Source organism: Mytilus californianus, unplaced genomic scaffold (assembly GCF_021869535.1).
Source record: "Mytilus californianus isolate M0D057914Y unplaced genomic scaffold, xbMytCali1.0.p SCAF_8, whole genome shotgun sequence".
NCBI lineage: Eukaryota > Metazoa > Mollusca > Bivalvia > Mytilida > Mytilidae > Mytilus > Mytilus californianus.
Window position 1 is genome coordinate 24,330,815 of NW_026262734.1, and position 19,669 is coordinate 24,350,483.

The following is a 19,669-nucleotide window of genomic DNA, read 5'->3' on the forward strand; positions in this document are numbered from 1 at the left end:
TCTGTCCTAAAATGGAAAATATTAAATCTCCTTAATTATTTTGGCCTTTCTCTAGTCTAGAGTTTGTGACCCAATATATTTTTATATGAAAATAACTATTATGAATGAAAGGTAAAAACTATAAGAGTTAGCTTTTTAGAAAAGCTATTATCTGTAAACAAAAGTACCTTTTCCACAAGAGGTCGCTCCGCAAGCGCTTGTTTCAAACTAACTTCCGGCCGCGCTCCAAACCAAAACAACGAAAGCGTTGTTTACTCAGCATAAAGATGACTGCATGTTGCGTATTTGATGTCATAAGAGGATTAGCTCTTTTAGTTGGATTAGCTGCAGGGTCAAAATCTAAAATATCTGACCTTGTGTTTACAACATGGATAGCATTAGGAATGTTTCTCTTCCCCGATTATGTGGTTGGCTATCAGGTCAGATATCATGATAAAGAATATTAGAAGGGAGTCAATGCTTTTACCACAAAAAAACATGTCAAGCCTTATTTCAAGATCACTTATTTCATGGTTCTAAACAATCGGAATCATTTGATAGATGGGATCTCCTGTAGTTGGTGATCGCAATACTGGTCATGCTGGTATATCCCCGAGGAACCAGTAATGACGCACCTAAGGTTGTTATGTCTCTGCATTTAATCTACCATTTAAAAGAATTAGAAAAACGGAATGGAATAAAAGATTGATAACTTGTTATTATATTTCAATCATTAAACAGTTGATATTTGAAACAGTAATAGCAATAACATTCATGTTTGCTAACATTACAAACGGACTGCCAACTAATGATGGGTACCAGTAGTGACGCACTGTAAACAAACCAGTAAAAACCACTTGCATGTAACAGATAATCGAAAAATTGCTTCAATCCGGATTCTTTAAAGTTAAATCTGTTCAGCATTCAATTTTATTAACAACTTTTGACATTTTCATTCACTTTAATGATCATGATGATTGTAACACCAAATTTTTAATCAATTTAATTGTAACCTATATTTTGGTATATAATTGTTCAAAATTTATGAAAGTGATATACATATTCCATATATTTGAAAATAAAAAGTAATTGCATCCATAAAACAACATTGACAATAATACATTTATCAATGTATACTTCATACATTGAATGAAAAAAATCGATAAACCATAGAAAATTATATAAGCAACGATCATTTGTTCTACAGTGATTCCCGTTTAAATGTAAAACCATGTCACATGACAGTCACGTGATTTGAAAAACACAAAATGGGGAAGCATACGGTTACATACTTTTCTTGACCAAAGTGGAGATAGGACTGATAATCTTTTGGGGAACGGTAGAATTTTTTTGACCTTATTAAAATGGCGGAAATCGCATTGTCTTTAATATTTTATGCAATAATAACATTTCTGGGCAGAGTTTTAGGCATCTTTGTTGTAGTCAGATGACCTTCAACATCATGTTATGAACAGCAAATGTTGATGACGTCACAGCTTTTGTTTAGAAATATAAAACTGTTAACTAAATCGGTGCGTCATTTCTGGTCCGCGTCAAAACAGGTACCAAGACGATACCAGTATTGTCCAACTGGTATAAAAATTTTGTACCAGTATTGTAACTTTTATTTTAAAAACAGCAATTACTGGTACATTACTGATATACCAGTATTGTAGTTGTATTGTTCACTTTACTTTAAGGTGTATAATGAAAAAGATATTGAAGATCAAAGGGAGATTAAATGAACTCAAAAAGATTATAAACAAGGAATTATTTGAATCTGGAATAATTATGAATTCTGGAAAATTGATTAGAAATATATGATGAAAACTAACCCAACTAAATAGGGTTAGCCATGCACGCATGGCTAAGGTTAATTTTAATTTCACTATCATTTCAGTATGAACTAACTAACCCCCCTTAGCCATGCGTGCATGGCTAACCCTATTTAGTTGGGTTAGTTTTCATCATAAATTACTCATCAATTTTCCAGAATTCAAAATTATTCCAGATCCAAATAATTCCTTGTTTATAGAGGATAATTGTGAAATCAATACACCTTATCGCTAATCCCGCTTGACCCGAGAATCAGTCCCGCTCGAACTTTTGACGTCATACAACAATCACTTTTCCATTGTGGCGTCAGATATTTTCTATTATGACGTCAAAATTTTACGGGAACTTGTGTGATGTCCAGTAATGGCGGACAAATAGCGATAAGGTGTATTAACAACCAGTTAAAAATAATTACTATACTTGTACAAATAAACAAAAGATTATTGTAATTAAATCATCTTATTCAAACAACTGTTAATTATATAAATAATTGCTAAAAATTTTATCATATTTCTATATTTTATTTAATTCAATTTAGATAAAATAAAATAAAAGCTTTATTATCTGAGTTATTATTTAATAAATTCAAGCAAACTATTATTATAACACTGTAAATTCAGCATTTACATGTACATGTATGCAATCGTATTTTTTACAGATATTTTAATACATGTATACTAAGATTCTAAGCATTTTTTTGTCTTTATTTTCTTATCAATCTTTCACAATAAACATGATAAAAGATATCAATATCCATTAAACATAAAAAGTTGCCTAATAGGGGAATCTGATTATAATCAAATTAACTACTTTTACTAGTTTGTCTACATGAATGTTAAGGGTAGTTAAAGCAGTTGATTCAGAACCATGGGCAATACAATTTGTAGCAGATATATCTACTCAGTGTTCCCGCCTGCCCTAAATAGAAGGGCGGCCCGCCCTTGGTGCCCTTACCACCGCCCTTCTGCCCTCTGCCTTTTCAGAAAAATAAAATTTTCAAATTTCATGCCTACCGGCGTTTCCGGTAAAATTGTTACCTGGTTGTGTAACACTAATTAACTGACAATGGGATTAAGTTAAATACCAAGTGCTTTGGCAGTTTTATCACCTTTGTTAATGATTGCTGACATCTAATAAGTGGATTTAAGATAATTGAACAAATACAAGATATTTAATACAGAATGAAATGTCCACATGTTATCCATTTGTAATGTTTATGTACAGCATGTACACCTGAAAAAATTTATCTCAGTAGGCATAACATAAAAAATAAAATCTTAAACAATTTTAAAGGCATACATAGATTTAACTTAATTGGTAAAAAATGTTTTGTTTCATAACCATGAGTATGAAATTTAGAGAGGAATCAAAGAAATTTGTACTTTGAACATAACAAGATTCACTTCCTGTTTTTAATACTTCTTGTATTTTAGAATCCTCCTGACATAGGAGCACTCAACAAAGTTATTTTTAACAATGATGGAGAAAAAAGTAACTGTTTATACCTTCTGCCATATATAATTGCATCAATATAAAATATGATTATCTCCTGTCTCACCTGTTATATTTATAAAACTCCTTACTGAGGAGCACTTTGGTGTGCACTTAAAAATATTTTTTATAACAATTCAAATGATAATAAATAACTCTCAATAACATATATACTATATATTTGAACAAGTAATTTAAATGTAGATAATTTAATTACATTCAACATTCAATTTTGCATGTATAACTCCATCATTCAAAACTACTTGTTTATTTTGGTATAAGTTATAAAACATTGAAATTTCTGATGATTATTTTCCATACCAAATGTACAAGTTTGTTTAGGTTAACATCAAAATGATATGCTTTGCTTCATGGTATGATAATTTGATGGAAAAAAATTCTTACTGGAACCAACATCAAGAACACATTAATTTCTGAATATGGTTTAAATACAACTAATGTTCTCCAGGTGAGCCTAGCAATATTCAAGGTAATTTATACACTGTCCAACATTGCCCTTAAAATCTGGATTATAACGCTAAAGTGCCCTTTCAGACAACTAGCACCCTTCTGCCCTGAGATTCAAGCTGGAACACTGCTACTGGTACAAATACTCAAATACTAATACTAGACAAGCACTCCTACAGTAAGAGAGTCGTACAGGTGCTATCTAAACAAGCTTGTAATCTAGTAAGCGTAAGAGAAAGTCCACAGACTGAATACATAAATATCAATATAGGAATTGAGGATTGCAGAAATGCCATCTGAAGAAGAAATAAACAATACCAATGCTGATGATACAGAAGCTATAACAGCATTAATGTCAATATAAAATTCATAAAATTTGTAAAAGTGAAAATTCACTTGTTTTCCAATCCCAATAAACATGATAAAATTGTCATTTTGTAATGTTTACGTTATTATTATTTTCAAAATAAAATATTGTTTACACTAATATAAAATTCACTAAAATATACTATTGAGACTTGGAAAGAGAGAGCTGGAAGAAAACAGAAGAAAGTTAAGAGTTTGTTAAAATGCTGAGACAGTACGGTTCCCTCAAGAAAAAAACATAAGAAGATTTAAAATTTCTTTGATTACAATCACAGTGTACCATCAATGGCATCATCAGTTAAACATACAATCATTCCATATAAAATTGTCATGTCATATGTTAATATCATTATGCATATATATGTGACACCTTTAATAAAAGATCAATTACCTATATGTATTATTTAATTTAAAAAAAAAACAATACTGGTACAATACTGGTACAAAATTTTTATACCAGTATTGTGCACAATACTAGTATACCAGTATTGCGATCACCAACTACAGGAGATCCGATAGATGCTTGTGTAACTGTTAACTAATCCGTGGACAGTAAGAGACGATGAATATGATTGGTTTGAAAGAATATACAATCAATGTATTTCATTAACCTTAATCTTATAGGTAGCAAGTCATTTCGTACCTTGACCATTTCGTACCTCTGCCATTTTGTACCAAAAACAGTGGCGGATCAAGAAATTTTTCATAAGGGGGGGCCCACTGACTGCCTAAGAGGGGGCTTGCTTCAGTGATTCCCTATATAATCAACAAAATTTTTCCCACAAAAGGGGGGGCCCGGGCCCCCTGAAAAACCCTCTAAATCAGCCTCTGAAAAATTACCATTTCGTACCAAACATTTACCATTTTGTACCCACGATAGAAACCATTTCATACCCTATGGGCCAAATGCATCTACCATTTCGTACCTCATGGACTAGATGCAACTGTGCCCTGAAAATCTGGATTATTGCGCTTAAGTGCCCTAGCACCTTTCTGCCCTGAGATTCAAGCTGGAACACTGCCAGAGAACTCCCAAAATCTGAGCATTGACATGAGAACCGAAAGATATTAAAGTATATAATTAAATTTTGAGATATAAGTAATTTTTACTCAATAAAAGTACAATTTCACTTCAGGAATTCTATTTGTGTGTCTTGTATATACTCGTATGGTCCAGTTAATTAACTGACGATTAACATTGAAAAAGTGTCGCATAATTAAGAGTTCATTAAAATGAAATTTTGACTTACATTGTAATCAATCATATGGTAATCAATGTTACTTGATAAATGAAACAAACTGAATTTTACTTGCAAGTAAAAATTATTGCAATAGTAAAAATCATTTTTACATGGTCAATATCGATTTTTCTTACGAATCACAATATGTTGACTTTGGAAAATAACTTCAAAGATATATCTAAATGAACTGTCAAACAAGAAGCCAACTTGCTTTATTCGCAGGAAGTTTGGCTATTGAAACCACTTTTGTTTCTTTTTTTTTTTTAATATATTTTGGTGTTTAAATTTAATATATTTTGGTGTTTAAATTTGTGTTACGGTAAGTTAAATTAAAATTTCTTAAATATTTCAAATTGATTTCATTTATTTAATGTGTTCTTGCTCCTACTCATATGATCTTACAATAACATTAAGATTGTATATAATTAGGTGCAAGACATCAATTAAATGAAAGTAAGTAGAAATCATATGAAATTTTGTTTCTTGAATAATAATTTAAACACCAAGAAAAAGAACAAAGAAAAGGTCCATATCTCAAATGCCTGTGGTTTCACTTACAGATGAAAAAGTCAACAGCCAGGAGAAAGGTGCTTTATATATACCTATATGGTCTAAATACTTGCATGGTCTGGCCCTTTTATAACCAAACAAGTATAATATTCATATGGTCCTACCTGGTCCAAATAGTCATATGGTCTGGAACTTATACAAGTTCCTTGCATAACATTTATTCAAAAGGAAGATAACTCTATCTAAATAAAAGTATAAAAAGTATTGTATTTCAATCAATTTTTTTAAATTTAAGTTTTGCAAATGGTGTATTTACTTCAAATTTTCATTATGAAAGAAACTAATCCTTCAGAACTTTTTTACACTTTTATTTAGATACAGTTACATGTATCTACCTTTTGAATATTTCGTCTGCCATATTGTTATACAAGGAACTTGCATAGAAAACACACAAATTGAATTCCTGTAGTGATTGTACATTACTAAGTACATAAATACTCAGTTTTTGGAAGTTCTCGGGAAATCGTGGTACCCGAATTTTGAACATTACCAAAATATAAGTATCAACAGAATTTAGGAACATCAGTTGTACATACATGTAACTGCATAGCAATACATATTAAGCATGTTTAGTTATGTTGTAATTTATTGAAAACAAAATCAGTACTCAATAAGACAATATAAATGATTATTTAAAGTTCTAACAACATTGTTTATATTAAAAACCACTCAGAATTAGTCTATTCAAAGCATCAATAAGTTAATATGGATAATGTATGAGTACATCCAGATTATCTTAATAGCTACATTATTCAAATAAGTTGCTAGAGTTCATTGGTTCAATAATTAATTCTGGCATAATGGTTGAAAATGCATGTACATGTAAAATGCATGATTCAGTCCTTGATACACTTTACAAATGATTTACATTATTTTGAATTATAAGTATTGAGGTAAAAATGCATTGAATTTCAGTCATTTAATAAATGTATTAAAATAAAAATGCTTTTAATTACAGATTTCTGGGAAAACCGATGGATTAATGATCTTCTTCGTCAGATGTACAGGTGCCAGTCAGTTAGCCATGACCATGTTTATGTATTTAACCAGGGATACTCGTGATGAGACAGTCAAAGGGGCCATCTTGTGGGCAAGAACTCTTGTAAGAATTAGATATGATCAAACAACATAACAATGTATAGGTACATCATGGAAAATTACAGTGCGATTAAAACCATGATACATGTAACAAAATGTAACAGTAACACAATGAAAAAAAAACACTGTCAATGCCATTATAACTCGAACACCTTGTCAATGCCTTTAAAACTAAACTCATTGTAAATGCCATTAAACAATGTTAAATCAACACACATTGTCAATATCATTACATTGTATAACTACACTACACACATTATCAATGTCATTACATTGTATAACTACATTTAACACATTGTCAATGTCATTACGTTGTATAACTACACTACACACATTGCCAATGGCATTACATTGTATAACTACACTACACACTTTGTCAATGTCATTACATTGTATAAATACACTACACTTTGTCAATGTCATTACATTGTATAACTACACTACACACATTGCCAATGTCATTACATTGTATAACTACACTACACACTTTGTCAATGTCATTACATTGTATAACTACATTACACACTTTGTCAATGTCATTACATTGTATAACTACACTACACACTTTGTCAATGTCATTACATTGTATAACTACATTACACACTTTGTCAATGTCATTACATTGTATAACTACACTACACACATTGTCAATGTCATTATATTGTATAGGTATACTACACACTGTGACATTGTCACTGCCAAACAACCAGCATTAAAAATGTGATAATTGTATGTTTATACAGGGCACAGCTCCTATGTTGATGATAATGATTTATGGACAAGTCTACAAAACCAAGTTATTTGGTCACGGTGTAAGTACATTACAGTATTTCTGAACTAAACAACATGTGTAAGTGTGTGTCAATTAAACATTTCAATAACATACATTTTATTTTTGTAAGAGAATAAGAATGCAATTTTATGAATTATAAGATTATTCAACAGTATAACATGTTTGACATGGAAATCAAAAGCCAATAACCATGTTGATGTCTTACTTCATATAATGGACACAATTATAAAGGAAATTCAGGTAAATGCTGGTAGCATTTTGTTGTTTACTAGTGGATATTAATCCAACTGACTGGATACATAAGTGTCATTAGATATTTAAACAGATCGTAATGAGAGATATTTTGCACACATAATGAATGATTCTTATATGGTGTATATTCAGTATTAGTTGATATTCTATTTACATGAATGGCTTTATGACCTTCAAATAAACAGAAAATATAAAAAAAATTGGCAATATTGCTATTTAGCACCACCTGTAAACTTGAATTCAATATAGACCAACAAGATATTTCCACAGAAAACATAATTTTGTAAGGTTTAAATCACAAAAATGCATGTGTTACCTCGTCTTTTTTGTTAACTTAACAGCAAAAAAAACCAAGCTAATAAACCTGTTCATTTATATTTCCATATTATGTTTTGTCTGATATTTTCTGTAATGACTAGGGTTAACAACATATCTATATGTTGCTGAAATAATACAGGTTTTTATATACTTTTGTAATAGTTATTTTTCTCTGGAAATCCTAGTTATAGATAATTTTCATGAATGTGAACAGTCAGGGGTACTACTTAAACAAGTGATTTCATTATCACCTATTTCAGTGATTTGATAAATTCAGTTATCACCTATTTAAATGATTTTGGTGTTTTCTTTGATCTTCAAATGCTAATTTCATTGATTTTCCATATTTTGACAAACTTTTCTATAATTTTCCTACATAGAACTAATTATCCCTTTCTTTTGTATATCAATTTCACCAGTGCGCTTGGACAGTAAGTTAGTGCGCTAAAGCTTTTAAAAGTACCCTTGGGAATTTTTCTATAATCAAATATTCATTAACTACTCTTACTATCAGACAAAGGTCAACAATATTAAGTAACCTGATTGGTTTTCTTTAGAGTTATAATGACATATTTCAAGGTTATGTCCTGATCTACAAATTATTCCAGTTTTTGCATTTTTAAATAAACTGTAAAAACTGACAGGCTTATCAAGCAAAAGACAATTTCTGCATGTACATAATTGTTTTTTCAATGGAATTCTGGTCTTTTTACCAATAAAAAAGGCAAGCTTGTGGGAAAAATATCAAGAAAATGTTATAAACACTTGTTGAAGTGATTACATTTTAACTTCTCAAACTACTTGTTTCAGTGATTTTAAAAAGTCTGTCTATTTTTATGAAAATTTTTAATATTTCACAGCCAAAATCACTTGAAGAAGTGATTCTGAAATCACTTGTTTAAGTAGTACCCCTGACTGGTGAAAAGATAAAAAAAGTTCAGAGTGAACTTGCCATTTCAGAATGTTTTGGATTATGGGTAATTTCTTTGTTAATACTCCAAAATAAAAATAATGTCACATCATTTGTTTAATTCAATTGTTAAGGGCATTTATTAACCAATCACAATGTTTATTTGTATGATTTTGAAACCTTTCCCATAATGCATCAAATTCTGAATGGCAAATTGCAAAACAAATATCAGTAATAATTGTTATAAAAATCACCAAATTATATAATTATTTTCTATATAGGTTATTTTTTATTTTCAGAACTTGTGGTTTTTCCTGCCATTTTTTATCAGTATTTGGATCTATAATGTTTACCAGATGCACGCACCACCAGCAGCAGTTGGACGTAGAGAACAGAAGGGTTTTGTCAGCATCCTGTTAAGAGTGTATTTTCTTGTTTTGTTTGTAGAAGGCCTACAAGGCCTGGCATTCCCAAACTCAGTCATGTTTTTCATGGTATGTGAATTTAATATAGTAATTTAAAAAATTTCTGCAGAACTTCTCCACTGTTTTTTTTTTTTTTGCAAACAAATGACAAAGTAAGAGCTTCAATGTTTAGGGAATAGTGATTATAATTATAGATTATTGTTGGTTATCTCAACGAGATTGATTTTCTCGCTTGAGCCGGTACGGCGAAAGTGAGAAAAGCAATAGAGTTGAGATGACCAATGATAATCTGTTTATCGCTATTTTACCTATGAAGATGTTGTTAATTTCCTTGACAACGGCACGTGTCCCCTTAGTTTCTAGCGATAATTTTCATATCACTCGACTCCGCTGAGATGGGAAATTATCAGTCAGCAAGATCAAAGGAAAAATTCGTAAAATAGCGATAATAACATTTATACAAATAATTTTTATGTCCTGTTTGAGATGGTACAACTGTTTGTCTTGCCATCTCATATCGGGTTGAAGTTTTTGGTCAATGTAGATTTCTATGAATTTGTGGCCTCATTAACCTGAAACTGTGCACATGTTCTTTATGGCGGGAACTGTTAAATGTTTATGCTAAATTATGGTTTGTCCCCCGATTTTAAGGTTCAGTGGACATGTTTATGCATTATAGTGTGAAATCATTACATTCTAGGGTTAATTTTGTTAGCTTAGGTTCTTTACCATGATGTTGTGGTCACACTAATTTGAAACTAAGTACACATTTGCATTATGATGTGAACTTTAAATATTGTATGTCAAATTATGGTTTTACAGCAATTTCATGGTTCATCGAATCATTGCAAGCATGGCATGGTTTTCTATGAACACATATTTTTTTTATCACTGACCCTGAACTTTTTAAATGCCCTGCCTACCATAGTAGAGCAGCATTATGTTTTTCCATTTTCTGCCTCTGTCGTCTTGTTTAAGGTTAAATTTTGGTTTAAGGTAGATTGTGGTCACATCAACTTAAAACTTAGTACACATACTCATTATGAAAACTGTTTATAATGTTTATGGCAAAACAAGGTTTTGACTGAGATTTCATGGTTTACTGAACATGGAAATGTAATAGGTTACAGTTTTATGGTCACATCAACTTGAATTTCTTGAAACCATTATTCTTTGTTTTTTTTTAATTTTATTGAAAAATAATGATTTGGTTATCTTTCTTAGCCTAAAATTCTTAAAAGTAAACAATCTCTTAGTTGTGCACCTAATTTAAGGAGGAGTAAACATAGATCAATATGGCCTCATTCTAAATTGAAAAGAAAGAATGCAGAAGAAAAAAAATGCATCAGATTTTAAGTAAATTGTATGTATTACAAGTACAACTGTGTTATTTATAAAAAAAATATGTTCTTTCTAGATTATGTTTCCTTCTAATAATCATGGTTGATGTTTGCAACATGTGACTGTTTGATGACTATATTCCTTGAAGAAAGTGATATAAAAAAAAGAAAAGGGAAATCAAAATACCATTTTTTTTCACATATATGTGCATTGTAAAGTTGTTCTATAAACACACCTATGTAATATATAAAAAAAATGACCTTATAGGCACAGTTAAATCATTATCAGCTTACTAAATCTAAATATTTAACAGTGAGAATGTAATTTATTTCAGATTTTAAGTCAAATATAAACCATTGGAATGGTATCAAATTAAAAGTTAATATACATGTAGAATTATTATTTCAAGATTGGTTGCACTTCTCAGATGCTATTATATGTTTTGAAAAAAAACATAATATTTAATATTTTTTCTTTAATTTCAGAATACTACACCACATTTCTTGCATCAGCACTTTGTTCGTGTGTTGTGTGCATCTGATTTCTCAGCCATATTTCTTATCTGGTATGCACCAAGTTTTCTACGCGATGATGACAGGAAGGCTCTCTTCATCTCCCATCTGGCAGTAAGTTATATTGATATAAAAAAACTAAAATAATTGTATAAGGTGTACATGTATTTGTGGCAGTGTCACTGGCAGGATGCATTGGATCTTGATCTCACTTTCTGTACATGCAGTAAGAATTTGATCTCCTAGATTTATCATACATTCAATCATAGCCAGTAAAGCAAGTAAAAAAGTTCACCATGTGCACTCTTGTTTAAGCAGGAAATTCTGTTGCCCTTTATATTATTTCATAGGCATGTATTATTATTGACGTCTGTTCAAGTTTCTGCATAGAAATTTATCTCAGCCATTGCAAAGTTATACAACAAAAATTGCATACGAGTTTAAAAATGGCACTTCACTGAATTGTTATTGTTAACTTCACATACAAAAACCAGTTCTGTTTTTAGTCCTCAGGTCTAGTGGTTATTGGCCTCCTGGGGGTATATTTTTTTACCAAGCTGTAGATGTACATGTTATTATTTAGTTTTCAGTTATCCCACCCACATTGGATTTGGTCTGATTATACGAAATGAATGTTCCAAAACTGCATCTTTTACATCTCATTATTACACACAATCTAAGTCTATAATATTGTTAAATAGTTTTATAAAATATTACACCTCATTTTAAGTAGTAGTACTTGTGTAAGTTCAGTAATGTTTTTCTAATGTACAACTTTTTTTCCTTTAGGCAGCAGGACTTGCAACCCTCAGTCTTCTGGCTGCCTGCTTTGTTGACCATGCTATAGAAGTATCACAGGTGTACTGGCTGCTCTTTTTCATGACTCCCATCCTATTACCAGCTATTGGACTTGGTCTGATTCTACAGAATGAACGTTCCAAGAATGCAGCATTTACACCCCATTATAATTACTACACAAGATCTTCTAAGGTGGATTAAGATAGCTTTGTATCATTTTGAGAAAAGAATGTGTCTTTTGATATTATGATAAGTATTTTTGGCTAATGAAACACTTGCATCATATGAAATCAAGAACTTGATGGAGTATATTTTTAACATTATGTAGCAAGGTCTATTTTAAGATGTAAAATCCAGGATTTTTTTTAAAACATACATAGCTGGTTATTAACTTTTATAGGAAACTAGGAAAGTAGGAAGGGTTTATATTAGTCTATGAAGCATAATAACAAATTTTATTTCGAATAAATATCATGTATTTTTTATTGCTAATGTTGACATTAGTCTGTTAGTCTTCACAAGATTAATTATTTGAAAAGACAAAAGTAGGATTGCCAAAGTTGTTCATGAAAAAATAAGGAGATGTGATATGTTGCCAAGTAGACAATTATCCATTAAAGACTGAAGGATAAATATGTGAACAATAACATATCACTGTTCACCTTTAACAATCAATGACAATAAGACAACCCATACTGTATGTATAGTTAGCTAAAAATGTCCCAGGATGTCAAAATGTGAAACAATTAAAAACACTGATGAAATATAGTTAAAAAAAAAAGAGATTAATATTGTTGACCTATAGACAGTCAGGGGACTTACTTAAATGAGTGATTTTCTAAATCACTGAATCAAGTAACATTATGTCCATAAAGGTTGGAAGTAAGAGTTGTCTTTCTTTAATAATCACCTATTTAAGTAGTAAAATTAATCACTAGACTAAGTGATTTAATTTTATTGTAGCTTTAAATATCGAATACTAATGATCCAGGGACTAATTATGTTGCTAAAATTATCAGAACCAACATCTGTGTTGATAGGATGACCGGGTCATGTCAGGTGATGACCTTGTACTAAATCTAGGATAATGACATAAAAATCACTTGTTTAAGTATCATACCTCAATTTCCTTCCAAAAAATCACTTCTTTAAGTATCATTATTTTAATAACCCCCACTAATTTCAACACCCCCGAACAGTGAAATTTTGATCGCGAACAGTAGAATTTTATTACATAATCTATAAGATGAAACCTTGAATTTTACAGGAAAAATAATCCCACTGCTGGGAAAAATCTGTTAAGAAAGTATCAGTTCATTATGTAAAGCCATTTTTATAGCATTTTTTCAACTAAAATAGAATTTGCAGCTAATGATTGCATCAAAGGCATAAACCTTGCTGCTTCAAATAAACCTTGCTGCTTAAAAGAAGCAAAAAGTTTTTTTTTTTCAATTTTACTAATGAAAAGATATTATCTAAACCTATGTGTTTAAAATTTTGGTAAAACTACAAAATCACAATTTGTGACAAAACTTCGAATTTGCTACTTAAATAAGGCACTTATTTCAATAAGTCCCTTGACTGATAGAGTCCTAAATGATTTTAAATTGATACTGATTTTTCCTAATTTGTGAAATTTCCACAGGAATATGTTTAGTGTGATTTCTGGACAATGGAACATCATACAAAATGTGTCACCAAATGAAAAGACATTGTTTGCATTGCATGTCTATTGCTAAACATATTCATCATTCATATTTTACAGTAGATAATACATTGTTTTACTCACAATTGGACAATTGGCAGCAATTTCATTTTACTTTCATTTTACTAGATACATAAAGTGCAATTATTTACTGATTGTAAAAGAAATGAAGTGTTTAATGTAACTCAGGTATGATATCAGTCCAACCACAATGTTTTCTGTTTAAATGAGATGGTAGTTTACATGTGATCATAGTAAGCCTAATATAGACCTTATCGATATATTGATATCAGTCCTGCCACAATGTTTTCAGTTTAAATGAGATAGTAGTTTACATGTGATCATAGTAAGCCTAATATAGACCTTATCGGGATATCAGTCCTGCCACAATGTTTTCTGTTTAAATGAGATGGTAGTTTACATGTGATCATAGTAAGCCTAATATAGACCTTATCGGTTTATGGAAATCAGTCCTGCCACAATGTTTTCTGTTTAAATGAGATGGTAGTTTACATGTGATCATAGTAAGCCTAATATAGACCTTATCGGTTTATGGAAATCAGTCCTGCCACAATGTTTTCTGTTTAAATGAGATGGTAGTTTACATGTGATCATAGTAAGCCTAATATAGACCTTATCGGTTTATGGAAATCAGTCCTGCCACAATGTTTTCTGTTTAAATGAGATGGTAGTTTACATGTGATCATAGTAAGCCTAATATAGACCTTATCAGGATATCAGTCCTGCCACAATGTTTTCACTTTAAATGAGATAGTAGTTTACATGTGATCATAGTAAGCCTTATAAAGACCTTATCGGTATATGGAAATCAGAAAAATGCTTGAAAGGAGAGAGTGCAACTCTTTTAACTTTTGACATCTTTTTACTCAATGCTCTTCAACTTTGTAATTTATTTGGCTTTTTTAACCTTTTTGATTGGAGCGTCACTGATGTGTCTTTTATAGACTAATCTCGCGTCTGGTGTACAAAATTTCAATCCTTGTATCTTATGATGAGTTTTCACATTGTGGTGTAACACATTTTCTCTTGTGACATCAAAATTTTACACGAACATCTATTATGTCCAATAATGGCAAACAAAAATTGATAATGTGTATTAAAGCATCATATAGGTGTTGTTTTTTTTTTAATCCCAGAATTTTCTCTGATAAATGTATTCATTTCAATAATGTAGAATTTGTATACTTATAACTAGAATAATTCCAGAAAGGCAGCTACACTTCTTATCTATTGAATTATTATTACACATTTACTTGTTGACCCATTTAATTAGGTAAATACATTGTAGGATTGAACTTTTTTTAATTAGATTAGTAAATGTATATACTATTGTGATTTTCAATGGCAATTTGTATTAATTTACCCTGACAAATCATTCTTTTTTTTTAACAAAATTAAATAATGAAAAATTGGCAATTGAATTTATGATAATAAATATCTACAATTTGATCTTATTGCTCTTCCAAAATTGATTGGGGTGAGATATGGGAGGGACTCAAATTAATTGTGTGTGGTTGCATTTTCCTTAGAATTTTGAAAGAATTATAAGTAAAATGAAAATTTTATGTTATGAGTGGTTGGGGTCTAAAAAAAAGTTCCTCCCGAACCCTGCATGTGTATTATTTGGACCAGCACTTAACAAAGTAGCCTTTTGATTGTATTATTCATCTAGGTACTATCTGGTATTCTAGTAATTTTATGAGTTTTTGGCTATGGATAGAATTTTTGCTTGATTTGTGTTAGTATTTTTATAGTACACTTTTAATATCCAGGCAATATGCCAATATGTGATGCTATTTGAAAGCAACAAGTATGTAAATTTTTTTTTCAAATTTTAAGTGGTATGAATGTCATGTTTTGTAACACAAATTAAGATTGGAAGTTAAATGAAAATAATTTAATTTTGGATGTAACATGTCTTCTCATTGGCTGAAAGTGTTTTGTCTATCAGCTCATGGACATAATTTTGTCATATGACTGTGATGTCACCAATGTTTTTTCAAAATTTACACCTTAAAAATGGAATTTAGAATTAAATTTTAAGGAATGACTGTAATATTTTTTCTGTCTATTCGAAATAACCTAAAAAAATGTGGTGCACACTTTTAAATAACCTGCTACACAGTTAATTCAGTGTGCACCACATTTTTTATGTTATTTCTTCATAGACAGTAAAAATATTACAGTCATTCCTTAAATAAATTTTATTTAGCTAGGAAAATATTCCAACACATATTATCATTGTACAATCTTTTTTTTAAACTTTAAATTTCCAAATCTATTGTTTTAAAAACTGATTTGGAAACAATATGATGCTGATTGGAAAAAATGAAAAAAATCACCATGATGTCTACTTCAAACCATTAATTAAAGTACAATATCTATATGTGGCATTTTGTTCAGTAGTAATAACCTCTGTTATAAAGTAGATTTTGTATTGACATGTTGGAGATTGATGTAGTTAACTTATGCACTATTTTGATTTTACATATTAATTGTAGTGTGCTGTCTATAATGCTTTTGTTTTAATTCGTGATTAGGTCAGTTTTAGGGGAACCACTAAGGGAAAGTCAATGGTTAATTAGTATGCAGTTGTATAAGCATTGGAATATCTCATTTTCATTTAGATAATTTGGCCCTGTTCTCTCAGTTATGGCCTATTGACTTTGAAACTTTTGCTTTGTTCAAATGTTAAAAGTTTATGATTAGGTCAGTTAAAGGGGAACCACTAATGGTTTATCGGTGATATTTAGTATGCAGTTGTATTAGCATTACCACATCTCATATCAATGGAAATTATTTGGTTAGGACAGTTCAAGGCTAACTACTTAATATGACAAGTTAATGATATTTGGTATGTAGTTGTATTAGAATAAGATATCTCATCAAAATTTCATGCAGGTGAGACATATCTCTGTGTCTTACAGTTTATTACACTAAACATAGATAGATTTTTTGTACTTTTTTTACCTTTCCAGCATTTGATTAAGACCAAAGAGCTGTAACTCAGATAGTTTTCTTGAATTTGAAGTACCATATTTCTTTTCTGATTACACTGAACTGGAAAACTGTCCCTATGAAAAAATAAGCTTAAAACTAGATTTGTCCACTCATTTTGTGTGTATGTACCTGTTGTATTTTCTATAGCTATTTATTATTTACATAGTTAGAGTAGTATGAAATAAATACAGTCGTTCACATCTAAATGTCAGAACATCTTTTTTAAATGTATCTATATCCATGGTATAAAGTAAATAATATATTTTTAAAAAACAAGGAAAATACTTTTCTTTTTATAGTTTCTTTGTCATCGATTTTGTGCCATATTCACTGGAAATCTTTTTGAAACTTTTTTTTTAATAAAATACTGTTTAATGACATTAAATCAAATACATGTAATATGTATTTTCAATGTTCTTTTTTTTTTTTTTTTATCTTTAATGATATACATAAATAGTAAAAATTCTTGGTACTTTTGTGTAAGCCATATGATATTAAACTGAAGTGAAGGATATTGAATTGTCACAAGTATAGTCCTCATATAGATCATCAACTTACAAGACAAAAAAAATCCCAAAATTGTAGATTAAAATATGACATATACATATATCCATGACAATTCTGTTACCTTGGATATAAGCATGAAACTAAGAAGCATCAGTCAGTTTGTCTCCTTTATAATACTGGAACAGTGTACCATGATATAAGTATGATAAACTGTACTGATCATAGCAATATGCAAAACCCATGCTTTGAATAAGAATTATAAAACGCACTTTTGAGTACACATTCTAAGCATATAGTCTGTTTAAAATTTGCTTGCGAGCTAACCAATGTCAAAATATATAGTGAAATAAAGCATGTGTTCAAGGCAGAAAGCAATGGTTGAAGATAACAGTGTGTGAATTTCTGATCTCATATCTGTCACAGTCCAACAGATAACACCGTTTATATTAAGATTTAAAAATCAAAAATCATAAATCATAAATCATAAATAAATGTATTGCCAGACTAGCTGATTATGACTGATCATGAGGCTTTTACATTAAGGTCTTACTATCAGTTAAGCTTAATTACTTTGATTGATTTTCCATGAAAATCAGAGGTGCAGAATCAGACACCTGTCAGATGGACATACATACATTACAATGAATTTATAGACCAAATATAGTATCCCTAGAAACACTGACATGAGCAAAATCATAAATAAACCATAAACTTCATGTTAAGATCAAATGACTTCTGTCAGAAAGACATGTTCATCTTAGGTTGCAGAGCTGGCCAGTCTATAAGAAACATTTGCCTATTTGAGTACTTTAAAGACTGGCAAATATCTATGTTACAAATCCATTTTTCTTGAGAAAAAAAAAGAAATTTGATTCTAATGTTTGGATTTGGTTAGTTTCTAAATTACAGTGAATCAAAGGTCAACATTATTTGTTTTTAGAATCAACCTTAGGTGAACATGTCTTTCTGACAGAAGTCATCTGACCTTAACATGAAGTTAGGATACAAGAGCAGTTAAAAATAGCACATTATTAATTTGGTGCGTCCATATTGCTTTCCTTGATTTACCTTCTCCAGGAATGCCCGAAACCTAAAGAGGTGTGTAAATATTTGGAAAGCTATATGACAAAAAAGGACGTAAACAGAAATACCAAAACTAGCAACTTTCAACTCTTAGCAATAGTTTGCATTTCAGGGACAAGAAGCTGCTAGAGAGAGTTGGAACCTTAGTTCCTAAATTAATTCTGAATTGATTAACAGAAAGTTTTAGAAAAGAATATAATAAATCATATGAATGGCGAAGCTCTGACTACCGATCAAATGATACCCTTGGGACTAACAGTCCACCAGCAGAGGTACAACCCCAATGCTAGTAGCGGCATGCTGATTACAGAGCTTATGATACCACAGGTACTAACAAACCACCAGCAGAGGTACACAGCCAGTGCTAGTGGCGAAGCGCTGACTTCCGATCTAATGATACCCTTAGGGACTGCAAAGATACACAGCCAGTGCTAGTGGCGAAGCGTTGACTACCGGGCAAATACTCTAGGGGACCACCAGCAGAGGTACACACCCAGTGCTAGTATTGAAAACAACACTTCATTAATTTGTAGCGTTTGGTGTGTTTTCGTGGATTAACCCACCAGGAAGTTTAAAACCAAATATTTGTAAGCCACGGATGTTTATATCAAAAGAGCTATATGACCAAAAGGGACCTAAACACAATAACTAAAAGCATCTAAGGTCAACAAAGGGAGATTGAACCTTAGTTTCTAAAGAATGCTAAATCCATCAAATTTAGGAAATGTATATTATATATCATGTCAGTGGTGAAGTGCCAATAACTAAGCTGATGATATAACCGGGGACAACCAGTCCAACAGCAGCAGTATCCACATAGTGCTAGTAATAGCACTTTATTTATTTGGTGCGACTCAAATACTCAAATCGATAGGCTCTGCAAAAAGTAAGGTATGAAGGTTTGCTTTTAAATTAACTCATCATAGATACCAGGCTTAACATTTTGTACGCCGAC

General features: G+C 30.7%; 1 protein-coding gene across 1 annotated transcript; it reads left to right on the forward strand.

The window, feature by feature from the left end:
• Positions 1–186: 186 nt before the first annotated feature.
• LOC127712558 (uncharacterized) lies at positions 187–13,162 on the forward strand. Its single transcript, XM_052219067.1, has 6 exons — positions 187–419; positions 6,910–7,053; positions 7,793–7,861; positions 9,622–9,816; positions 11,574–11,714; positions 12,390–13,162. Exons 1-6 carry the CDS (start codon positions 267–269, stop codon positions 12,597–12,599), a joined length of 912 nt encoding a protein of 303 aa, XP_052075027.1. The 5' UTR covers positions 187–266; the 3' UTR covers positions 12,600–13,162.
• Positions 13,163–19,669: the final 6,507 nt, after the last annotated feature.